The 26,104-nt window shown below is 42.0% G+C and overlaps 1 protein-coding gene across 7 annotated transcripts in view; it reads left to right on the top strand.

The window, feature by feature from the left end:
• Nucleotides 1-26,104, top strand: part of LIMCH1 (LIM and calponin homology domains 1) — a 173,805-nt gene that overhangs the window by 108,410 nt on the left and 39,291 nt on the right. For 3 of the 7 annotated variants that reach the window (XM_035326208.1, XM_035326207.1, XM_035326211.1), the window contains 10 exons: nt 3,310-3,505; nt 7,824-8,100; nt 8,772-9,038; nt 13,752-14,042; nt 15,287-15,538; nt 16,829-17,161; nt 17,864-18,184; nt 18,739-18,972; nt 19,965-20,210; nt 21,085-21,120. In XM_035326208.1, the coding sequence (XP_035182099.1) occupies nt 3,310-3,505; nt 7,824-8,100; nt 8,772-9,038; nt 13,752-14,042; nt 15,287-15,538; nt 16,829-17,161; nt 17,864-18,184; nt 18,739-18,972; nt 19,965-20,210; nt 21,085-21,120 (2,453 nt within the window). Of the gene's footprint in view, nt 1-2,688; nt 2,806-2,840; nt 3,023-3,309; nt 3,506-7,823; nt 8,101-8,771; nt 9,039-13,751; nt 14,043-15,286; nt 15,539-16,828; nt 17,162-17,863; nt 18,185-18,738; nt 18,973-19,964; nt 20,211-21,084; nt 21,121-26,104 lie in introns of those variants that run through there. The other 4 variants (XM_035326214.1, XM_035326209.1, XM_035326213.1 and 1 more) reach the window with 3 other exon arrangements.

Raw genomic sequence — 26,104 nt, 5'->3', positions numbered from 1 at the left:
TCACTCGGGACTTTGCCACGTGAGTGATATGACTGAGACTAAGCAATAAAGAAATTAAGTTAATACTTGAGTTGCTTCCAAATAGAAGATGCAGGAAGGAGCAGTCCCCCCTCCGAAGTCTGTAATCTGAAAGGTGAAACAAAGGTGGACGGCAGAGCTAAGGAAGGAAAATAGCCAAAGTGCAGGTTTTTATAATGTTAGTGCCACATGGCGTCATTGTTTTTTTAATGTTTAATCTTACAGCATCAGGCTCCTTTTTCTCCAGGTCATATCTATGCACCTCCTCTAACCATTAGAGTCTTTTGGAGGTGGGACGAAGAATGCTGGCCCCAGAAGGCAGGGTTCTCTGCAGAGCTGACAGCGCAGCGCCTGGCCAGGCAGAGCCGAGCGCTGCAGGTTGAAGACAAAAGCAAGAGTCTGGGACTTGATTTGTTGCAGATGTTGGAACGGGGAGCGGAGTAGAGCTCCCATAAAAGCTGGAAGCTATATACTCCTTTAATGTAAAAGCAGAGCTCTTTGCAGTCCTGAAAAGTCTGCTCAGGTGGTGCTGATGCGAGGGCCACTGGCACTTATTTTGAGTTCACCTCTCTACTCCGTACCCCTGTGGTATTCCACTTTGGCTCTTGTGGCCTTCTCTATTACTTAATTTGAAGAGGATTTGGTCATAAAATAGAACATGTTAATCATGCTGTGTAATGCTCTGATGTTCTTTATAGCTGAGCTTGAGTGATGAAAAGACACTTTATCACATTCTCTACTGGCATTTTTTTCCACAGAATTTAATAATTAAATCTACCATAAATTCAGCCTGTTTTAGTTCTTCTGCTATAAATCCTCCCTGCCCTTCTTTTTTAATAAGCAAATCAAGACAGCTCAGATGTAAGTTGTCTTGGCTTCATCTTTTTCTACTTCCCATACTGAAAAGCGCTATTCATTTCTAATTTTATTCCTGCTACCCTGTTTTTAATTTTATTAACTATGTGGATACACGTTCCTCTTTACTTTCAAACTGGAAGTTCCCAATGACAAAACATTCATGGCTTTTTGATTATACTTAATGGGGGGAAGTTCCTGCAGAAATGCATCCTCCATTTGGCAGTCCCACGTTTGCTACCACAGAGCGCCGCACCGTGTTTTGAATTAGGTAATATGAAAGGCTGGCTGTGTGCTATCGGGCCTGCAGATAACCACTTTCTTTTTTCCCACTGATAACATTTGGGAGATGACGTTTGTGCAGAGCAGGACAAGTACCCGTCTGTGAGGCGGTGTTTGGCGGGGAGGGTGGTTTGCCAAGGGGAAGGCTGAAAAGAGCATGTTTGCAGAAGCCTAGGCCACCATCCTGGTGCCTGCCTCCTAATTCCTGGTGAGCTGCACGCAGAATTAACATAAACAGGCCTGTGAAAGGAGGGTCTGCAGAACTCATTAGTTCACAATTGGACTGTTTTCAAACTCTGGAAGATAGCAAACACAGGATGGGGCTTTTTCTTGCCTGGGTTTAAGTCCTGTAGGCACTGAGCGTTTCTGTGTCACTCAAACACGGTAATTTAGGAAAATGGAAGTGTGCCTGAGGATCGAGAATAGCTGATTGGTACGGAGAGATGAGGGGATTTAGGGAATTTGGATTTTAAAAGGATTTTGGATCGTGTCACAAACAGGGCTTTGATAGGATTTTTAGTTTTGTTCTTGGATCTGTGTAACTCATGCAGATTGCGAGGAGACAGAGCTTTGTTCCCTGGCATTTCTGTCAGTATTTTAGCTCATGCACTAAGCAGGATGGGGAGGGAAATGGTGTAGGATTCAATTACTACTTTGATAGATACATTTTGTTTTAAGAATCGCTTTCACTTCAGTTTGCAACGAGGCTGCTCACCGACGTTACCGCAGTTCAGCTTGGCCTTAGGGAACCTTTCCTGCTGTCCTTAGCGTGGTGTTTTGGCAGCGTAGCAGTGCGCGGCGCTAATTAAGCCTTCTTCCCGAGAAGTTTGCAGGACGTTGGGTCTGACGTCTCCGTCTCGCTTCGAGCCTCCCTGCCTTCCACCGTGGAGGCTTTTGTGTGCTGCCGCAGCACTCTCCTCACGCAGTCGCTTCTCCGGCAAATGTGCTTTGTTACGGAGGTGGCCTGCCAGGGCACACGGGGATGTCCGGGACGGACCTCATCATTGGCAGCATGGGCACGGGTAAAACCTCAGCCGTCAAGGACAGAGGGAGCCGAGCTGAACGTAGCCATTGTGCTCCGGCTAGTGGTAACCAGGGGGTGCTTCTTAATTAGGAATTAATATTCAAGTGCTGCTGGAAGGAGAGGGGGAAAAAAACACATTCCAGTCTCTTTGGGTCACAAAATGTCAGCCCGATAATGGCACCCACATTTCTGACTTTACTTACTGTCGGGGGAGAAAAAAAACAGGTTTATCTTTGAATGAAAGTAGTTATTTTTGTTTTTCTCCGCCTGTGCTATTGTAATTAATGTTAAGACACTCTCTAAAACAAGGGATTTATTATAATGCAAGGGTGAGGATGGCTTCTATTGACCTTTTCCTCTGCTGGAGTTTCAGTGTTTTAGTATGTGCTGCTTGCACTGGAAAGAATTTATAATCACAGGGCTGTCAAAGACAACCATTGTTCTCCCTGCTCTGAACATGTGGGTCAGCTACAAGTGCTTTCATATCCCCCAGAGCCAGGAGCTGGCAAAGAGTAAAGAGCACAACTGAATTCTTCTGAGGCATCAGGAAAAGCGTTTTGCATATTTTTCATTGCTGATTGCTTCAGAAAGACATCCCTCTTTCATAACAGGAATTTCTCTTCAAGGTAGAGGGAGGCTGGGGCACACTGCTTCATTATTTTGCCGAGCTGAAGCAGCAACAACAAATGCTGTCTGCTGGTATCCCAGCCAGATACAATAGATAGGCAAGGGGCGGGGGGAATCCTTTGGAAGGCAGCAGACTTAAACCTGATGCAGGCATGATGTTAAAATGCTAGTGCTTTTGTCGGTGCTATGGACTGTGGACGACAAGTCAAGTTTCAGGTTTCTCTCAGTTTTGATCACTTTATTAACTCGATTCTTGCAACTTTTTCTCAGTTCATCGTGCTAATCTAATAGCATGCCTCGCTCTTGATCAGCATAAAATGGGGTTTTATTGCAAGCTCGCACTTCTGTTTTGAAGGGGAGAAGGGGCAGAAAGCAAGGATATCTTTTTGGGGGAAAGAGATTTTTAGCACTCTGCAAGATGCTTTGTTACCTGATGTGTAATGAATCTCATTGGTATGTCAGTGGCTTCTTGATGAAGAGCTACCTGCTGTACTCCCATGTAGGAAACAGAGGACATTGAGAGTCCAAAGCGCAGCATTCGTGACAGCGGTTATATAGACTGCTGGGACTCCGAGCGCAGCGATTCCCTCTCCCCACCGCGCCACGGCAGAGATGATTCCTTCGACAGCCTGGACTCCTTTGGCTCCCGCTCGCAGCAGACACCGTCTCCAGATGTAGTGCTCAGAGGAAGCAGTGATGGTAAGTGCTGGTCGCAGGGAGGCACACGCATTGCTGGAGCAAATATGCCATTCGGAAGCTGGACGCAGCCTCTGAATCACTCTAATCCAGCGGGAGAGCTGCTCTGTGAATGCTGATTTGTGCTCCCCGAGGTTTAGATGACTTTGCCAACAGTTTACTTGAAGTCTGTCTCAGTTAGGATAGCGTAGCATTGGAAAATGAGTTACATCATTGCAGTGTAATTTTATTATTGGGATAGTGCTTTTCTGGGTTACGGTGTAAGAGGATGTTGTGCAGACTCGTTTTAACTTTTGAACTAGGCTGGAGCAAGAAATAAAAGCGTAGGAACAGGGGAAATACTGAAGTGAACAAAATGCTGCCTAGATAAACCCTAGCCAGATAAATGACATGGAAGTATCTGATACTTGTCAGAGTTTTCAAGTCTGATATAAAACATGCTACCAAGTACCATGTTTGTTTTCGTGGTACTTAGAAAATTGGGCAGCTGAATAGCTCCCAGATTCAGAGCTGTGTCCATCTTTGTACACCTTTGAGTCAGGACATGCAGTTCTTGGCTTACAGAAGGGGATCTGCTTCTCTGCCTTTCTTGTCTTTCTTTCAGAGGCTTTCTGAGGCTTGTAAACACAGCACGCTGCGTGAGGAAGGATTTGCCGGGGGGCAGATGTAGAGCATGCACTTAAGTTACCTGTCTTGAGCAGGATTCCAGGTCAGAACAAAAGGACGCTTGATTCAGGCACCGTCTGCTTGGTTACACTCACGATGCACGAATGAGTCAGTTGAACTTCATCATGAAGTTATATTCCACACATGAATCACTTCTCCTTAGTAATGTTATTTATTTAATAAAAAGGGAAGGGCAGAAAGACTTTTTCGTAGGAACCAGATGTTTGTACTGCTTTTGGCAGCGAGAAGGAAACTGGTGCTAATCATAACCGGACGCCTGAGAGATTTCCTGAGGTGATGGGGAACTCCTTAAAACTGGAAAGCTGGCAGGGAGAGTTGGTATCACGGATGAATTATAAAGGAGCTGTGGTTAGAGTAGAGTTAACCTCTGCTGTGCTGCTGCCTGGCTGTTTAGAGTGGCATGTCTTACTGGCACTGATGCTGGTTGACCATCCAGAACCATGTGCTGGGACTCATTCCTTGAAACAGCCCCATGCCCCCTAACACACTGAACTGAAGACATTTTTCTGCCTTTATAAATGAGACAAAAGGCAAATAGGCATAGGCATCAAGATGTGTTGCTCTGTCCTGGCTGCTTGAAGAAGCGTCCAAAGTCCCTGCCTGTTTGCTGGGCATTCAGTTACACCAGTCCTGTAGCTTCTTCCCATCAGCTTCTGCTGTACAGCAGATTTTAGTAAGGTTTTGTGGTTGCTTGTTTGCCACAGCTAAGACATACTATCTTGTCACATTCTTGAGTCCATGACAAACACAAAATAAGATGCAAGCATAGAAAGCTCCTTCTTAAAAATTGGTTTTTAACCATATCCAGACTGGGAGTGCACACAGATGTAGTTTGCACATGTATGACTTGTCTTGCAAATCCTTTCTAATGTCTCATTTTCCCTGCTTGCTGCTGCCTTAACTTCACAGCTGACTCCTCCAAGAGTTGCAGCTGAGGTGTAGCTTGGCTCACCTCTTCTCTGCCTGACCTATTTCTGTGGCCCCAAGAGGCTGGGGTTTCGCTCAGCTGCATGTGCTTGTTGATAGAAATACTATCTATGCAAAGCTGGATGGAGGAAAAGGTTTTGCTTGCTTTGCTTCTCTCTCAGCTCAGATAGGATCTTTAAAAACCCAAGAATATGATACGGAATAAAATTTTGGTTCCTTGTACTCCTAGAAAAAAAGTCATGGATGGAGGTCATGTAAGTGACTCTGAAGTGATGACGTGTTCAGTTTAGAAGCAGTAAGTGATAACCACCTTCACTAATGCCACCTGCAGTCCATATCTCTGTTCAGGGACTGCTCTTGGTGTCCTACCTGGGCCCTGTCACTTGGCACAAAGCAAACGAAAGCAGTGATAGAGCAGAACAGTTCATTTAAAACAGTAGAACTGCAGTCTGACCTCCACAGCCACTAACGAATGTATTTGGGAATGCGTAAATCCTTTCCTTGGCTGGCCGTTGTGCATGGTGGTGCCTTTTATGAACTCATGTAGGCCCCTTGACACGCTGTTGTGTGCAAGTCTGTAGTATATAACTGCTTGTTAGGGCTTGTGGAAACTGGCTGTTTCTTCTTCTACTTGGAAATGCAGAAGAACAAAATTAATGTTATAAATGTAGAACACAGCTGCATCTTCCATTCAGTGCTCTGGTTTCAAGTGATTCAAGTGATTTTTTTTTTCAAACTTGAGCTGAAAATAATTTTATGAGTAAAATATGAATAATTAAATAAGCTGTTTTTCTTTGAAGTGCTCAGCTTGGATGTGCTTGTAGGCACATGAGTAATGAGGGAGAGGAATCTGTTTTAGTTCTGCTGCTGCTGTGGTTATCTGCTCCAGCATTTCTGTCTGCTTGTTCAAGACTAGTTTTCATGCAGTACAAAAATAAACACCGGAACAAAGTCAAGAGCAAATAGGATAGCAAATAACATGAAGGGATCTTTTCACTTTCTTTTAAGCTGGCCCTGCTTAGCTTAATGGTATTACAGCTCTTCAAACCTCTGCTGCCCTCAGACACTTGTGATTTTGTGGTTGCATCTTCACTTTCTGTTTGGATACAGAGTGAGGCTACCAATCACACTGTTAGTTTTCATATGCTCTTAACCGAAGTTGTCCAAGCAAAACCTTACTGGCAAAAAGCACATTGGGAATTTTGTCCCATTTTGTTCCATTGTGTCTTGTCTTGTCTTACTGTTCCCTTTCCCTCTTCATCTCTCTCCATGCAAACATTGAATCATGCAATCTGCTTCAAAAGCTCTTTGCAAAAAACATTCCTGGCATATTTAGACCTCTTTTCCTCCCCCCTGCTTTGAATTATACAAAGCTACTTGTGATTTTTTATAACTTCATTGTTTTCAGTTTTTCATGAGGTAGCTCAGTGAATTAGCTAGTAATTTATTAGCAGAGTGAATTAGCAAGAGGACGCAACCTGGGTGGCTTCCCCCTCGCCCCAGGGAGGGAGAACAGCTATTGCATATGCAAGTGTTGCAAAGAGGCCAACCGCCAGAGAGACAACACTCCAAAGCTGGGAGAAGTTTTGAATGCTGATCGAAGAAATGGTTGAGTATTTCACTCATCAAACCAGGGCCTGCGATGATGAGAGAGAACTATTTATATGGCTTCTTTGTGAACTACTTTAAAAGGCTCATGATGGTGCAGGGAATCTAGTGAATGTCTGTGAAGTGTATTCCCAAATGGCTGTGAGGGCAGTTCCACTGCAAATGCCCTTTCATGTATTTGTCCCACTATTTGGGAATCTTATTTTCAACTGTATATTCAAGCTGGAATAGTCTTTGCTAAGCTTTTGTGACCATGATTTTTAAATGGGTTGTAAATATGAGGAGGCTTAGTTCATTTGTACAAAATAAAGTAGCTGCTCAGCTCTGTTCATCTCCGATGTTACTCTCCGCAACTCTTGATTTTCCTCTCTCACTGGATTTCTTTGTCAACAAATATTCTTCAGTCTTTGCTGTACTGATCTAACCCATAAATGCTGCACATTTCCCGTTTCCGTCTGAGGATGAAGTTTTCTTGTCTGTTTGCACTGGACTGGAGACTGGCTGACCAGGCAGCTGGAGAGACTGGAGACAGACCATCTGAGTCTTATGGTTTATAGCAGCTGATGCTATATAGGAATATATATTCTTAGGCTTTGACCAAAGCTGATGCTGTGTGTATTCAAAGTACAGTTAATATGTGGCTGCAGAAACATCCAGATTCATGCTGTTCTGATAAAGTGCAGTATGAAGCCCTTTTTTTCTTGAGCTTGTGATACAGAAGTGTAAGTCTAGGCTCAGGAGTGTGAACCAGGTCAAACATACGGACATACAAATGACTAGGAGTCAGTTAGTCAAGTAAGCTTCTCTAGCTGTCCTCTCTGAGTGACAAATCTGGCTTAATCCGGCCCTGAGTTTGTCAGAATATCCTGCATCATGACCTGTGGCTGAAGATGAGTTTGTCAGCAGTACAAAATAAGGGTTGATAGGAAAACTTTACTATCTGTGTAGATACTACAGCTACTACCTTCAGTCTCTGATTTTTAAATATAAATGCAGGTAAAAATGAGTTCATTTCTTGGTACTCACATTCTGTTTTTATTTTTTTTTGGTGGTGTCTTCTCTGATTTATAATTTTAAAATACTGGATGGAAATGAAAAGAAGGACTTTTTTCTCCTTCCTCATTAGGGAGAGGAAGTGACTCAGAAACTGACCTGCCACACAGAAAGATGCCAGATGTGAAAAAAGATGATATGTTGGCAAGGCGGACCTCACACGGTGAACCTAAATCAGCTGTGCCTTTTAACCAGTACCTCCCGAACAAGAGTAATCAGACTTTCTATGTACCTGCTCCCCTGCGGAAAAAGAAAGCTGAGCGAGAAGAATATCGAAAGAGCTGGAGCACCGCGACTTCACCGCTCGGAGACAGACCTTTCAGGTAAGACTGGCCTGTCTGACTTCTCCCTTCCTCACTGACCATGCTTTAAACAGCTGATTACTGTTCTTTTTGTGAGATGTATGGAGCACCTTCTGCTATAATAAATCTCTTGCTGAGATGGTACTGATCAATTGTAGCACTTAGTGAAGATGGTAGAAAAGCAATGAGGAACTCATTGTCTTGATGTCATTACTGTTTACCATACAGTGCATTGTATTGCTTGCATTTGACAAGATGTTGCTTACTATGGTCAGCCGTGGTTGTTGACTCAACCCAAGGCTGGACAACAGTGCTCTGGATGACCTCTCTCAGTTCTCAAGACAATTGCTCACTGACAAATGATACATACAAGCAACAATTTGTCGTATTTAATCAAAATAGGTAATGTTTTTCCTTCTTTTTAAATTTAATTTATATGTATGTTGTATCCTATATGTTAGTGTGTTTTATATAACTGTGGCTATATATGTTTCTGGGTTCTGGTTTTGTCAACTGATACTTCACCTCTGATTTGGCCTCAGAGCAACTTCCATTAAAGAGCATAATTGTCTTCCTGCGCCATCCATCGGAATATCCTTTGACATCTTGATATCAACAAAATTTGCTTATAATAAATAAGTATCTGTGTATCAGGCACAACATACATTAAACTACCTTGTACAATTCAATAGCAAACCTGAAACCATAGAAGAAGAACAGAATGAAACGTCAGAACTGTGTGAAAAGGAGAAAATGGGCTCCGTGGCTCCTGAGGAAAGCCCTATTAAAAATCAAGTAGGTTTCAGTCAAAAAGAAGGAACCTCCATAGACCAGTCTCCTTCATGTAGTGCAAAAGAAACATCAGCACCCGAGAGGAAAGATGCAGAAGAGATCAGAAAGTTACGAAGACTGGAACAAGCTGGCATTAAGGTCATGTCAGCAGCCCAGCGCTATGGCAGGTTAGCCCAAGAGTGTGAGAAATTGTGCACGCTTCGTATTTTTAGGATTGGCTGAAGTGTGGGCTTCCTCAATCCACTGTGACTTCACTTCTAACAAAAATCCAGCCTGCTAAGCACTCACAATGGCTAGCCTTTTAGCGAAGGTCTTGGTATGAAAAAGCTTGTGAAGTGGCAGTTGTGCATTGGAGAGCTGTAAGATGCTAACTGCATTTGTGTTGAGCAATTGTATTGTGTTACAGCATACAACAAACTTCAAGGAAACTACTATACAAACTACTTGTCACTTCCCACTTCATGCTTTCTAGCATTTTAATAAAGAATACATATAAATGTGTATTAAAAATGCCTTCTTACGACAAAAGTTTCAGATACATACTTGTTGGCAATGGGGTGTTTTAATTTACTGACTCATGGTTTTTATGTGGTTAATGTTTTTAGCTGTGTTAATAAATGATGCATTTATTTTTAAAGGCAGGAACTATAAAAGTATAAAGTGCCTGTTAACACATGTACCAGTTAAAACGTGGAGGCATAGTTCAGCAATCACCGTTTGACTGACTTTGGCATGGAGTATCAGTAGTTATTCACTTATTACCTGTGTTACTTATTTTTGGATTTGGTTCAATTTGGTTATTTCCTGTTCTTTAACTAAAGAGCTGATGGATGCATAGGCTCACTGCCATGCCTTTCCGTGATCAGATATCAAATCCTCATAAAAAATCTCTCATGCGGATGGCCTGCAAAGCAGATTTTTAACCACCGTGCCTGCAGACTAGGCTCTTAGAAATTATCAAAATGATTTGGCTAAAGGGTAAGTGTCCAAATGTCCTTCCATCTAAAACATTTTCCTTTGGATTATTGAGGAAAATACTCACCACTTTTCTATTCTGACTGAGGCAACTAGTTGAGATGTGAATTTGGTAAATCATGGGATGGAATCTGCAGTGGGTGGTTTTAGTAGATGCTGGTCTACAGTCTGGGCTTTGGAGTGTAGTAGTAGCTGAAAGTACAGCTCTTATGTTATACAGCTTGCTTATACATACAATTAAGCTGGTCTGCAGCCATGTGCAGATGTATCATAAGGAATAGAAGTCACACTTTGTACATTGTCATATGTCCTTTTCCTAGGTCACTCAGAAGCTGTCAAGAACCAGTGTTTGCATGTGGTTGTGGAGTACTACTTTACGAAGTCCTAACAAAGAAGGACTGTCAGTCAGAAATTAGTCCTTCAGGTTCAGACAGTGTGCTCATTGATCAGGAATCCATAAACCGGTAGGATACGAACATGTTCATAATCATGTTCTGAGTCCAAGGCTGGTATTCATGGTGATACATAGTAATAGCTTGTGTTTGGCAGTGCAGCAAATAACTAATGGCACTGCCTGCATTTGCATCTGGAAGATGCTCACCACATTAGCCAAGAGCCCCTCTTCCAACCCAATGTCTGATCCACTTGCTTGTTCTCCAGGAAAGAAGCACATCTGGGCAAGTGTTTGGGTCTTTGGCATGAGATTGGGTATCCTCTTTCCTTGGACAGTCTGTTGTCCTGACAGGGCTGAAGGAGAGAAGGGAGCAGATATAACCAGCCACGGTCCCTCCTTGCTCTCAGCAGACTCAACTCCTGGAATCTGGCAGCTGGAGGAAGGAGGAGCTGCTGGTTTTCTGCCCAAGCTGAGGGTCAAAGAGCAGGGCTTTGTATCACAAGCTTCACTGTAGTGTAGTAGCAGCCGGCTCCTGGGGATCATAAGAAGACACAGCAGAAAATGTACTGGGGACACAGGCCTGTAAGGAAAGTGGTGTGTTTGTGGAAGTGGAAGAATAGCAAGTGAGGAAAGGGAAGAATGCATTGTTGATGCTTCAGGATACAGCAGAGCGTTTCATCATCTTTCTTAATGTCTTATTCTCTGTACTTTGAACCTCTCAGTTTTCTCTTCTTGGCATCAAATTCAAATTTCTGTGCACCAATGACACTGAACAATTCTCAGTCCAACTTGGTTCTGTATTCTGATCCTTTTTTACTTTTTCCTTTTGCCCCTCTTCTTTGAACATTTTTCTACAATGTCAGCCTCTCTCCTTTCACCTGAGGTTCTCAGTTGTTTTCCACTCGCTCTGAGTTGTTTACAGGCATTTTCCTCTCGACATTTTGACCTCTGGATGACACCCACTGTGACTTTGAGTTCTACAAGGCATCTAATTGTTCCTAAAGCTGAAACTCAGTGGGGACATTTCTGGGTCTGGCACAGGAAGGATTTGAACTTGTATGCAAATGCATTTTTTGTTTGGAATCTAAGTACTTATCTCAATTGCTGTAGCATGTTCTCGGAAAGGACTCCACTGAACTAGATGCTGTACAACTGCATGCCAAAAAGCATTCACCTTTCCCAAAGGAGTATATTGTCTCTTTATAGCACGGTGTTTTATTGACGTGTGGTCCTTCATGCTTGCTTGTTGTGTGCATCTGTCTCTTATTTACACTATTTTATTTGAAAGATATGGATCAGATTCATAGAGACTCCCTAAAAAGAGGAGAAGAATTATGTCTGTTCTGATAGATGATGGAGTGAGGGAGGGTAGGAGAAATGTGAGCAAACCAAGAATTCTTGGCACGTTCTTTGTGAAGGGGATGTGGACTCTTATCTTGATGGTGCAGAAGCATGCAAAACCCTCTCATTGTTCTGAAATGCAACAGAAGGATCCACAAGCCTGTACGAGACCCTGCTCCATGCAGCACAAACACCCAGGGTCTGACACCCTGGAAGGCAGCACCTACTGTAGCAGCATGGTTGTGTGTGGTGTTTCTGCAAGGGCTGGGGCTGGGTGTGCAGGAGCGATGGGCAAATATGCATTGCAAGCTTCACATCTACGCTCTGCTATCTTTATGGTAAACTGACCTTAAGAGGCACTTCTGAAACTGTCACACACTGAATTCAGGAGACCCCAAAACATCACAGCTTATCTCTGGCTCCAGTAAAAACAAAATGTAAATGAATGGAAAATATTCTTAACCTAGAAACAATTGTGGAAGTCTAGTTACATACTAAAAGCCCTAAGTTCTTCAGTTATTCATTACAGTGACTCATAGTTGTTCTTTTGAATATTTTAAGTCCCTATTTCTTTGTAGCTGAAAACACCCATCTCAGAAATAGTATGTTTGATGCTCAATAGCATTGATAGACATGAGACTGGCAAAAATCCGTAGTTTTTACTGAATAATCACTGGTTGTACATAATTTTTAGAAACTGAAAGTATAAAACAATACCCCCAACCTTACCAGACAAGAAATATTCATCTTATGGATCTTCACTTAAGAAGTAAATATAAACATGATTTAATGGAGTAGTACGTGATTTTACATGTGTTCTTTATGGCCAGAGTTCTGAAAATTATTTCCAAATTATTCGTTTTCAGAAAAGAGTAATGGTACCTGTAGTAAAGTCTGGTTAAAAATTAATCAAGTTAATTATATTCCATGGCTTATTTGGCAGAACAGGTCCCAGTGCATATGACTTCTAGGCACCTGTTCTCCTGTACCGAAAACTTTAGGAAGAGTTCAGCTGCTTTAGATCAGTATATTTTCTCTAAAGTTTGTTTAGCAATACTTTAAAAGGGCAGCTGAAGCCATGAAATAAGTGGTGTGTACAGGGAGTGTGCAGGACTTTATAATGTTTAGAAACAAAGTTAATTATAACTGCACTGTTTTCTAAAATAGAAGAGAGACTTGAAACAACCCCTTTAGATTTACTTTCTTAACGTCAGCTTGTTTCATCTGATATTTTTTTATTCTTTTGTATAGCAAGGTGTGCTGTAAGAAAAAGTGAGATATTTGCAGCCTACAAAAGTCCTACATGGAACACTCCAATACTTGCAACCAACTTCCAAAATATCATTGAATACAATTTGGTTTTCAATCAGGAGGTTTGCCTAGCTCTTGCCATCTGTCTCTTCCGTTTACTTAAGTATATTGACTGTTGCAAGTTAAAATAAGCTTATTCTTTCTGGACACCAGCTGTCAGGGGTCTTTATCGTTGTAATCTTCAGTGGCAACAAGGTTGTGTTGGTGTTGCTGTCGTTTCTGACCAAGGCAGATGGCACAGTGTGCCAGCACGCTACTAGCGCTAGCAGACTCAACACGCTACTTACTGTACGTCAGCATTAGCACAGAGGGCTTGTTCTGCAGGAAAGAATCAAGCAGAAAAGTGCATGAAAAAAAAAAGAAAAAAAAATGGTTAAAAATATTAGGGCATGTAGCCTCAGTCATTACTCAGGTCTTTCTCCATAAAAATAAAAATAAAAAAAAAGCAGAGCCATTAAGATGAAACTGTGCCAGATATTATCTGGTATTTCAGGATTCAGCGTTGGCCAGGGATCAGGTATTTGCATCAAATCTTTCTTTCTTTGAAGTGTTCAAGCAGTTTAACACTGCCATTTACAGTACTGAATTCACATAGTGTGGTAAACAAGTTCTTACTTTTTCTTCTAGCTGTCACTAAAATAAGTAAAGATTCAACATTACTGATTTCCGTGTGAAGTCCTTGCAGATTTGCTATCTGTATGTGATTCCTTTTTTTATAACAAGTCTTTGCCAAATCTAACAGTAGCCTGGAATGTATTTGATTAACTGCGCTTGGTTTATGACCTGGAGGTGTGTGTTGCCGCTCCACTCTTCCTCGCCTCGTGCATCAAGAGCTCTCTTTACTTTTGCTCTGTATCAGTAAAACACAAGCATGTGAAGACAATGGAAGCACCCCAGACATCATCCTTCGCAAGGAGAACCCCTTCATGACACGTTACCAAAGGAAGGATTCTGGTTTGGAAGATGAAGCAGCGAGTAGATTGCCTGATTTAGAAAAGGATGACTTTGCCACCCGGAGAGCCAGAATGAATCAGCCCAAACACATAGTTCCGTTTAACTCCTTTATAATTGGACCCTACACAAATAAAGATAAAGGTAAACTGGAAGACAATAAAAAGCCATTGCAGGTGGAAAAGCAGGAACGCGCAAGGTGTGCATTCATGGTCTTTCTTTTTCCATTATAATGCTTAATTTCATGTTGCTTTGTAGGGCTAAAGCTGACTGGAGTACAAAAAGTTTCCAGGGTAAAGTAATGCAAATGCTTTATCATAAAGTGAACAAAAAAGAGATACAGATTACCTACTGTAAGTTTTTTGTTAGAGTATCAGGACCATGAGCTTAAATTGACAGAGTGTAAAAGAACAACCAGACAATTTCTTTGTCCAAGTTGAGGCAGCTCATGAGTGAGTAGTGGAAAATAAACTTTGAAGATATGTTGGCACATCAGTTCCCTCTTTTGCTGAACATTTTAGAAGCATGCTTTTGGATGCAATTTTGTCATCTAATACCCTTTTAATACTCTGCATAAATCGTGGACTCAGATCTAAGTCATTAGTTAATGCACTGAATACCTGTGCCTGCTATACGGCACTGAATTGTTGCACATAAACCTAATGTTTCTTACATAGTTTTGTTTTTGGAGATGGAGCATGGCTTACAACATTTTGGCCTAAAAATCTTTCTTCAACTCAGTGATACAGACCTTTAGGAAACTGCTGAATATCTGCTAGGTATGTGCCATTTTCAGGAAACAGTTTTTAAAATTTATGCAAAGAGAAGTGCTCCTAGGTAAAACCACTATATACACGTTACAGGGGATCTTGAATGTAATTACTGATACATTCAGAAAATTTCTTTGAATAACTAGTAGCTCTTTTCAGTAATGCATAACTTGCCTTTTGGTTGCTGGTAATTTGTTTACATTAACATTTTGTAATGAGTTGTTTGGCACAGCATCTGAAGAACACACAACCAAATTGTAATATTCTAATGCTATTGACATGACTCTAAGATCAAAGAAACTCCGTAGTATGTTTGTGAGCAAGACTCGAATTCACTTCACTAACATTATGGAAATGAGATATTTGTAACTATTTAAGAGAAGGCTTATTGCAGAAATGCTTGATACAGGAATAACTCCAAGGTTTTTGTTGCTCGAGGTAGGAACAGAAGTCATGCAATGAAGTGGTCTCAATAGTGCATGAGCGGGATAGTGTAGGTAGAATCACTTGATGTCAGAACTTCTCATGTTTACTTCCTAAAATACCTGTAAAATAATCTGCTTATAAATTCAGTTTTATCTTCCTGTGCTCTGAACCTCTTCTAATGACACTGATTTATCATTGCTCCCTCAAAATATCTTCTCTTGCTGAAATGGAATGTGTGTTAAATTAGAGGAAGCCAGGTGCACGTGGCAGCAGCAAGGCAAATAGTGACGCACAAAGAGAACACGCTTCTGAAAACTGAGACTAAGTCAGAGGAGGAAGAACAAGTGAAAGCACCTGATACTGAGAAAGACGATTTGGCTAAACGGAAATCTCAGAGTGTCCTTCCTCAGCTTCAAGAAGATACAGTTGTTGTGAATGCATCTATAACAAAAGCAGATTTGGAGACCTGGAAAAGATTGAAACTGTCAGGGGAGACCAGGTATAGTGTCAGCCTGTGCTTCCTGTGGACAGGTTTGGCACCCTAAGAAGCATGTTTATTTTGTCACAATCCATTTGCGTGTGCTTGTGTTTTTAACCTTGCAGAATGCCTTGATGACAGCAAGTCTTTACCTACGTAGATTTTCAGGAGGAGTCCAAAAATCTGTGTAGGGATGCTGTCTATTGTGAAATGAAAGTGTGTCCATTATGAAGAAAAATGCAGTTTCATAGGAGCTCTGCCTTTGGATGCTTTTGCTGTCATCCCAGGAAGGTTCCTTTTGTCTTGGGGATCAATCTGCTGTGAAGCTGCTGGAGGCTGACCAGCAGAAAGGTCCATGTGGCGCTGCTAACCAAGCTATCTGCAGGACTTGGGGCAGTACACGCTGGGGGCTTTATGAGGATCAGCATCTCCTTGCATTAATGTGCCTGTACTGCTTTTGAGACCTGAGCTAATATATCTGCATGGTATTTTACTGTGCTGAGTAAATATACCAGTGCTATTTGTCACTAAAGCAGAAGCTGCAGGAGCCTCGTATGGTGTAGAGATGCTTGTGTTGTAAACTAACCCCCCACAAAGGGAGTTGGTATAAAGCCGTTATTCTAGGCTATTTCCCTGTGGAGATGGACTCTAATGAATGCAGGTGATTTGTGACTCCAATAGGAAAGGGTAACAACTCCTGGCTTTCCTGTTTAGGCGCATGCCATTTTCCAATTAGAGGTAGCCATCTGTTCAGGCGCTCTCCTAACAATGTGGTTACTGTGTGGAATTTCAGCTCTAATACAAACCACCGAGAATCAATCACTCTGGTCTCAAAAATATTATTAGTTTCCCCATTACTTTTGAGGTGAATTATTAAAGGCAACCTTCACATCAAGATTCAGTGCCCCCTTTGCAGGGTGAGTTGCCCTTCCTGGTGCTCTCATGCCACTGGCACCCCCACACGACAAGTGGGGTGTACTGGTGCTGCACGGTCCCATGTAGCGCATGGCCTGGGTCTACATCAGGGAACTATGGCTTTTTTTAGCGTAAAGCATTAATTCTGGAACTATTTTTATGCTATGATCCTTCCTCTAAGGAAGGACTTTCACAGATGATTTCCCAGCAGGTAAACAGTGTCTTTGGTCCTTCGTATCTTTGGATTTTATTTGTCGGGCCACAGTGTGCCCCACCTCTCTTTACCTGTGTCCTTGAATTTTAAAATAAAATCCCTTTAAAAACTTAGGAGCATTTAATTTGCTTTATTCTGGGGTCTCATTTGTGGGGGACTCTTTTATTCCTCATTCTGACTAGTGAAGAAAATCTCAGATCTCCCAGTGATACTCTTCCACCAGCTGAAGTCACAGTGAAGGCTGCAGCCCGTGACGATTTTGCTGTCCGCAAAGCCAGAGCAAACAAAAAGGCTGCTAGCCCCAAGCAGAAGTTCGTGCATTTTGGGCCGGTAACTGAGATCGATCAACAGAAATGGGACAGGCTCAGCATTGGCAGGGCTTCCCGCAGGGGTGAAGCTGAAGAGGAAAGCAGCAAAGACAGCGTGGAGATTCCCTCTGATGTTGAAAGCTCTCCTTCAGCCGCTGCTGGCAGGCTCCGTTTCGATGAAGCACCTAAGCCACAGAATGAGCCCAGGTATTGGCGTGGCGTAGGAAGCACTGCTGAGCTGGAAGCGAGCCCTGGTCTTGCTGCTCTGCATGGGGGTGGACTGTGGCACATACCAAAGAGCTGTTGACACGCACGGCCTTGTTCAGAAGTCATCTGACGCTTCCACAGTCCCTTAATGTGTTTAGGCTTGTGCAAAACAACGCTGTGCATATGCTTTCTGACAGCTTACCTCAACGTTTCTGGCTATCAGTGAAACCACTGGTATCTCAGAACCTGAGCTATCTTTAAAGCCCTTTGCTTCTTGAACTCCCGCAGCTTTTCTCCACCTGCTTTCAATAAGTTAGGGATTTGGCATTCAGCTTTCTGGCCTCATTGGTGTTCAAAACATGCTTTCTTCAGTCCTAAAGGATTTACTTGCTTTTTGAAGATGTAATACTGAAACCAAGGTGTGTTGGCGCTCTGTGTTTCTGGTGTTCATCTGGAAGAGAACTGCAGTTCTGGGAAGTTAACGTATTAACAGAGCTTATGTTTATTTGGCTTTTCTTTAATTGCTTAGTCTCTGGCTGTAGCAAGAATTTTTAATGAGTGCATTTAGCAAGCAATTCATTCAGTTCAGTTTGTGTGTTTATAAAACATTTGCAAATTGAGTTGAGGGACTTCTCCTCTTATGCCTCGTTTGACCTGGGAACGTTTTGTCTATCTCACCCCTCCTGACCACCTCTTTGCCAGTGAGGTAGCAAACTCAGGTACGGATGAATGTTGCAGAATACTATCGCCCGTCCCTGCCGCTTCCATTGGCTCTGAGAAGCAAGCCCTGTGCAGTTCAAACAAACCACGAGAAAGCACCGAGGAAGAATGCGATGAGCATTTACCAGACATTGAGAGAGATGATATGTTGGTTAGAAGGATGGGGACTTTTCAGAGGCGTACCACGAGCCCTGTTCATATGCATTGTCCTCCCCTGCCAGTATCTCCTCATCTGCTGCAGCAGCGGCCAGGGGAGGCAGTAGCTCGTGAGAAGGATTTGAAGACTCTACGGGAAGCAGAAAGGTCAGAGAACAGAAGCAGATCCCTCTGAGCTTCGTGCCTGGTTTGTGTGTGGTGTGAGCTGAGATCAGTCAGCAATGTTATTCCATTCTTCACGCAGCCTTTAAAGATGTGTTTTACTCATTCATCATGGCATGTGCTCTGTTTTATGAAATTACTTACAAGAATGTATCCTATGAACATAAAACAGTCTGTTTTCTTTCATAATATTTAAGTACTTCAATTGTTAATTGCCGTTCAGCATGAAAACAGTCTTTCATCTTTTGGGGGGATTTCTTTTGCAATCTCCAGACTGTTATGGCAGCTTCTAAGCGAACAATTCCTTGCATATATTTTTATGCAATCCCCAACTTCTAACATACCTACTACACAAGTGGCACTCGGTTTAGTTTCCTCTTGCTCTCATTCCCTGCGCTGCAGCTAAAGGTGCCTACTTGTCCATCACGCTGCAGCTGTGTTTGGAGTAATAGCACCCCACATTGCCTCAGCGGCTGCTGGCCTGGGGGCCGTACAAGTGAACATTATCACAGAACAGTGTCACTTGTCTCTCTGAGCAGCACTGTAACACGAGAAGAGAGCCAAGAACAGCTTGAGATCCCTCATCAGCAGAGTGGTGGAACAGAAAACAAAGTGAAATTTCCAGACCCGCAAAGAGATGACATGTTGGCCAGAAGAACCGGAGCTTTCCTCAAACAGCCGGGGCCAAGTGTTAAACAGTTCCTTCCCATGCCATTTTCAAAGCAGCAGACTAAGCAGGGCACAGCTAGAGAACTTGAAAAGAAAACTGGGAGGTAAGAAAGTTGCTTCTCTCTCTCCCTTATAGTGAGTCCTGTGGACTGTTTGTCTAGATCTCTCTTGATCTGGAAGAGTTGCTGTTGGCCCAGAAGAGCTTTCTTCCATACTGTCCTTAAATCTGTGCTGACCCTTCCTGCTCAAACAGCTCTGATAGGCAGCACAGTTTTTCTGGCCCTTTTGGTAGAGCTGTCTAGAGACTCAGACCGGAGATGTAGCAGATGCAAAACTCTAGTAGCGTGTGACAATAGATGGATGTAGCAAGACTGTGTTACATTTGTAGAGTTTTCTGATTAAATATGAGCTAATCATTAAAAATATTTTCAGCAAGAATCAAAGTGCTGGATATGGTCGATTAGGTGCTTGTCTATAGCTTAGCCAGCGCCAGCGACTGCCAGACAGGAAAATAAGACTGGAACTAGGTCCCCCAGAAAAGGTTTGGTGTCTGTTCAGATGAGCAGGGCTATGTGGGGACACTGGAGGTGTAGGCCTCTGAACAGAGTTATGCATTGGCTGGTTGAGCCACAGTGAGCCTGGAAAGTTCTCACTCCTCAACCTTTTCAAAGTGCATGAGAAGGGAAGGATACACATGCACATGTGCATACACAAATGAAAAACTGATGTACAGCTTAACTAGGAAAAGAAAAACCCCGTCACCTACGGTCAAATTGAACAGTGGTTTGATGTTGAAATGACCTTAGGTTGAATATGTACTTTAATTTTTCAGGATGTCCAGGAAAATCTATGTTACTGACACGGAAGAATGGAAGTACAAGCATTTGACTCCGTTATAATAATTAAGTTTTGTGCACCTGTCTCATTTAGCTTGTCAGCTATTAGCTGTTTTGGTTTCATTTAGCTTGTCAGCTATTAGCTGTTTCAGTTTGCGAGTTTTTTTGTTAACTTATAGTTACACTTTTCATTATGTATATGTGATTTTTCAACTGTTGCTTAATACATTTCTTTGCACTGCTGCCTTTGGCTCACTCAGGCCTGAAAAATGTCCACAAGTCTGCAATACTAGCTCTGGAAAACCTGTAGTGCTACCTCAACAAGAACAGCAAGGGCAGGAAAGATGTGATCTCCCTCCTGCTGGACAAGAAGATAATATTTGTACTGCCCAAGTGGGTGAACGTAGCCTTAATGAAGTCCACCTTGATCAAACGTCTAAGCTTCAGGAGGTTCCTGAGGAAAACAAAAATGAAACACTGTCAGCCAAGGATGAGCATCTGCAAACGTGAGCTCTGTATGGTGTGAATCACGCAGCTTGTACACCCCTTGCTCTCCTACTGTGTGCACACTCCAGAATTCAGATTTTGCCCTGCTTGGTGTGTTTTCAGTCCAAACTAAAAGATTGTATGCCAGTACACACATTTGAGAAACAAAAGGAGTACCTGTATAATGTATTGTTTTCTTGTCTACAGCTAATGAAAGCAAATATTTGATTGCATTTTTATGTGAATAAAAAAATTGCTTATGAGTAGCAGAGGCTCAACTGGACTCTGCTGGGCATCTTTAGGGATGGTCTTGTTTCTCCATGATTAGAAAATGCTGCAGTGTCAACTTTTGTACTTCATGTTCTTTTATGATAAATCTGATACAAACATGTCATTTGCATGGCTCTGTACAAGACAGACACTTTGGTGAATGACACACTGATGTGTATTACCACTACCTTTTTTCAGCTTCACAAAAAAAAAAAAAAAATTACCCTACAATAATGGTGATTTGAAGACTACTGAGAATGTAACTGTTAAGTTTTGTCTCCATTCATTGCATGTCAGCCACTTAATGTAAGTGTCAATGTATTGTCTATTTTCATTAACTATTTTCTAAAGCCAGTTTAGGTATGCTGTAGCACATTTTTACAATGGGGGCATTAGTCAGGGAGGGATGGGCAGTTTTCTTGGGCAGTTTGACCATCAGATGATGTCAGGTAAGTTTTGTGTATTTAGTATGTTATCTCTGAACAGCATGGTTGGTTCTCTTTTGGTATGCTTCAGTAGTACAGGTTGGGTGTTCAAGGAAACGTTACCCAAATTGGATGGGTTCAGTTGCAATTACTATTTACTGTATTTACCAGCACTCTAATTTTGTATTTGGTCTTGTAGATTCGGCCCCAGAACTGCTGTGTCTGATGACGCAGAGTAAGTTGTCTTGTGTTCACAAGATTCTGTTTTAAACAACTTACACTGCATGCTTTCCAGTCTTTCTACTAATTTAAAATGCAGTTGATGCCTCATTATTGTTTTGCAGTGTTCCAGCAAATAAATTTTTCAGAAAAGCACTGAAAAATTGAACGCAATATGCATTGCAGCTAGAAATAATTCATATATAAAAGCTGATAAAAACTGAGCATAACACTAATATGCAGCTGTTGCTTAAAGCCTTATTTCTTTTTTTTTTTTTTCTCCCCCCCCCCCTACCCCCCCTCCCTTTTTTTTTTTCCTTTTTTTCATTTCTTTTGTTTATCTTCTGAATTTCCATTGCCTCTAATCAGTTACAGGTAAGGACAGTTGGGTTGAATCTGGGCTGGGTATTGGGAAAAAAAACAAAGTGTGACCTGTACAACTCAACCAGGAAGAAAAATGAAAACCCAAAGTACAATAAAATTAATTGTGATCTTCAGAATAATTATCAGGAAAATATATCTTTAGCTGTTCCTTTATTGTCTTTTTTAATCTTTCTCTTGAATCCCTTCTAGGTTGGGAGTAATTTAATAATATACTAAACTTAAATTTTAAGCTCTTCACCCCAATGCCTTACATTTTGCAAAAGTAATAGGACTGGGACATTTATTGCACTGAAACATTGTTATGGTGTGTGGATGCATGTGAACTGTAGTTCAGAATAATACGCAATGTCACTTGAACAGCTCTGTGAATGTATTAACTATTCTCACAAAGCGCAGTCATTTAGAAGCAAAGAAATAGTTGGGGACTACCCACATAATAGTGTCTGTAATATCCTTCTGTTCACAGAAATGCGTATGACCTTCTCTTGTCTCCCGGATTAAATCACAAAATAGAAATGGCAGGGAGGGTTTTTTTGTTTCATTTTAATAACAAGTATATGCAGAGACTCGTATATATTTTTCAACCTTTAATGATAAAAGCTGGAATCACGGTCTGAATGTTCTTTACAAGACTTGTACTACGCAGATGTATTTCCTTTATGCTGTGCAAAGCCCTTGTCCTCTGCCCACAGGGTAAAAGTGATCATTTTCAGGTAGAAATCTTTTCAATCGAATCAAGAGATGAGGTATATCGAGCATAACAACACAGAAGTATTATACTCACAGTGGAGTCTTTCCTGCCATTTCATGAAGCATTGCCTGTATGACTGATTTGTTCCCGTTTCCCCACAGTTTTGCACGTCTGCATTGCATACAAAGACAAGAGAAAGTAAATGGAGATGCCTTCAAAGAGGCATCACGACATGTCTGGTTGTATAATGTGAGAGTAGCAAGGATGCAAAAAAAATCATATTGTTTATTGCACATCAATTCCAATTTTGTTTTAAAAGGCAAAACAATAAATGCTCAGGCCTTATTGTCATCCTTGACAGATGTGCTACAGAGGAACTACTTCCTAAATTGTCTTTAAATTTCTTATAAATGTAAGATTGTGTTTTTCCTCCTGAAGATGAAGTACTTAGGAAGAATCTAATAAAATGTGGCTCACGAGTAGGAAAAATAAATTGAGCTGACATTTAAAATGCTTCCAAAATGTTTTTCAAGTCTTCTTTGCAAACTGTGCCTTGAACGGAGCGCTAGACTCGGTGCGATTTGTTCCAGCAGCAGAACCTAGAAACCCCCTTGTTAGGCTGACAGCATTCCCCTTGCTGGTTAGTGGCCGTCACATTGTGACAGCAGCCCAGGGCTGTCTCCAGCTCCCGAAAAAGCAATGTTCAGTGTAACTTGGAGGAAAGGAGACAACCCTGGCTAGGTGCTGTGATTGCTTGGAGACTCCCCAGACATAATTAAAGGCTTAGTGCAAGAACGTGAGCATTGCATAAGATAATAGTTCTCTACTGGAGGGCAGCAAGAGGTTACTCATGGTTCCCTCTTCCCTTTCTCCACTCCCCAGGCTTTCCTGTGGCCCTCTGTCAGGTTTCCAGTTCCTGTCACTTTCCAATTCGCGTTACGTTCTGCCTGGTATAGAAGTGGGAGCCGTTTTAGGTCTCGTAGGGACTGTGCTTGTATTCTGGGGCATTTCATTTCTCTCCAGATCAGATTTCGCAAAATGTAGCAAGAAAAAATCAGAGTGGTGTAGCTGGGCATGCTGTTATGTGGTAAAGTGCTGCCGTATGGTCTCTTCTAAAGAGGGAGAGGCACAAGAAGGTTAACTTGATGGGCTCAAAATGCAGTGATCTCTCTCTTCCCTTTGGAGTTGCCTTCCCTACAGCTAACGTGTTGCTGCTGACCAGTCCCTCACCTCCCTGGGAGATGGGCAGAGTTCTGGTGGTGGTGTGACAACCCAGTGTTCATTTAGGCTTATGCTTTATACTTTAAGCCCAGCAATTGAATTATAGTGGTCTGAGAAATTTGAGTATATGTTTACTGGAGTCTGATCCTTTAGCCAGCCTGTCTCTTTTTTATGTTTTGTTGGGGTTTCTTAAGTCTCAGTATGTTTATAAATGGTAATGCAGCCACATAATAAATGCTCTGCGTAAGGATTTTAACATATTCTCATAAAAAGATTTTTACCATAGATCAGACTCTTAAATTAAATGGTCTGAACACTCAAGCCTATGAACTATGAAGACATTTTTATCTCATACCTCAGATTTTTATTTAAAAAAAAAAAGTATTACTGTATTATAACTCTAACAAAAACAACTGTAATTTGCAATAATATAGTAGTGTAACTTAAAAAATGACATTATCCCAAAGACCCAGCCCTTCAGAATAGGTTGGTCTGCACAGTGTTTTTCCCCAGACCTTTGTTAAAGCAGCAGATGTGGTACACTGGTCAGCAGAAGGGCCTGTCACTTCCAGAGTTTGGATGCAATTCCCTGAGCCTTGCTCGTGGCAGAAAATTCATGGTCATGAATTCTGTACTGTTACATCTCCCCCACCTACTGGCACGCTGTGTGCCTGTGACCCGGCGGTTGAGGGAAGATGTAAATCTAGCTCTGTTCATGCAGGTGATAGTTGCAGACTGGAATCATCCATAGCTTGTGGAAGAAATAAATCAGAAGAAATGATGTTGGACTCATAGTGAAAGTGTCTTCTAACAGAAGCCCAGAGAGTTCTGGCCTCAATTTTCTTCTAAGGATGAATGTGTCAGGCAGAGAATCCAACATAGGCCTTTCAGGTGGCCTTTCCATGTCCTGAGGAAATGAGGTGGCTCTCGATAATGCCTGTTATATGCCGGTCAGAGCAGAGAACAGTGCTTTGAGATGACTCCTTCAGATTGCTCTCTTGGGAAGCCAGATGTGCACAACAGCATGTTACTGCAGAGCTGGTGTTAGACTGATGACAGGTTGAACCTCTCTGGTAGCTTATCCACGGCAGTGAAGGGTGAGCAGCGTGAGGTGACGACTAGAATAGAAGGTTCATGTGGGGTTGGAGTGCATGGTTTCATTCCTGTTGTAGGTTGAAGCCTTTTGCAGAGTGCCTTTCTTACTGCATTATTCATAGCCATAAAAGCTTTGTTTTGCCATCTTTGTGTACCCTGAGTGAATGCAGGGAAAAAATACTAGCCTTTCATTAGGAGGTCAGGAATCCTAGGTGAAAGTATCTTTATTCTCCCAACCCAAATGACAAAGGACTAGTTCTCATGTACTAACTAGAACCAGTTAGCAGCATTTTGGGTCTTCTGTTTTCTTCTACTTTATGTGAATGAAATATTCTTTGACGTGAGGGAAAGGTACAAGAAGGGAGCTACACAACCAGTTAGACCCAGTAAGCAAATAGTTAACACTGAAGGCTTTAATCTTACTCTAAGTTTCAAAAGCACTTAAACTGGAAAAAACCCAGTGACGGTGGCTTTATTATGTTATTCCTCTCCCAACCTACCTCAGCAGTCTGCAAAATATGGCTGGTATTTAAATGTTCATTAGTAGGCTTTTAGTTTTAAAAACAACAGCAAAACTTGCTATCTCTTCTGTTATCTAAGAGTGCTCCAATCTAATCCTGAGCAATGCAACCCTCAAATTACCCACAGAGAATCCCAAAGTAGCGTACCCCTCCTCAGCACTCTGTTTAAGGGATGAAGCGTGGTTAATAGGCTAACCGCACTGTTTGTGCTTAAAGGCAATAGGGTGTGTATTCTGTCATTTATTTCTGAATAAATGCCTACTAACGGGATGGGATCTGTGCATGTCCTTTTCCATCCACTGTCCAGACCTTTCAGTTTTCCCTGTAGAGTGGGTCACTGACATCTTTGCTTGCCTGAATAAAATGACAGCTAAATATGTATATGCACAGCTTTCCGCGTGTATTCACTTTGAGTGCTGTGTACACAGCTGCCTACGATTTTGTCTTCATTTGGTGCTTCTCCTGCTAGTCGGCTCACCTAAAGCTACAGATGATCATTTGAAGACTGCTGCGAAATTACCTCATGTGGAGCTGCATGGCTTTTTTCTTTTTGCTTTTTTGCTCTTAATGGCACAACTGAGGTCATGTCTTACTAATAATAGGTAGTACGGGGGAGTAGTAAGTCCATTATCTACATGTGGAGATCTTTAAATAATATGAATGGCTGTATAATATCAAACCATGACCTTTTTTTCCTTTAGCTTTCCAAAGGTCAGGGACAGAAATAGCATGTGTATGAAGAAACTGTTCTGTCCTGATTACGATTGTTTGTTGTACAGTCGGCTTTGCCTTTGTTAGGTTGGCTGGATTAATAAGTTGGTGCTGATAGCATTGAGTCCCTTCGAGGCGGGGAAGGGAGAGGAGGAAGCAACATGCTGTTTGTGTTGTGTGGACTTCTCTGGGCAGGCTCTCCAGGTTTCTGTAGCATTTAGCCAGCCACGCTGCCTGCAGTGTACTTCTCATGCCTCTCTTGTTTTACAGTAAAATGGAAGCTGCTGTCTGCAGTATAATTGGAGAGGTCAATGAAAGCTCAGTGGGAAACATCTTCAAAAAGTGAAATGCTCTGAACTCAGCTCTGAATACAACGA

Source organism: Oxyura jamaicensis, chromosome 4 (genome assembly GCF_011077185.1).
Source record: "Oxyura jamaicensis isolate SHBP4307 breed ruddy duck chromosome 4, BPBGC_Ojam_1.0, whole genome shotgun sequence".
Classification (NCBI taxonomy): Eukaryota; Metazoa; Chordata; class Aves; order Anseriformes; family Anatidae; genus Oxyura; species Oxyura jamaicensis.
This window is presented reverse-complemented; position numbering and strand designations above follow the sequence as displayed.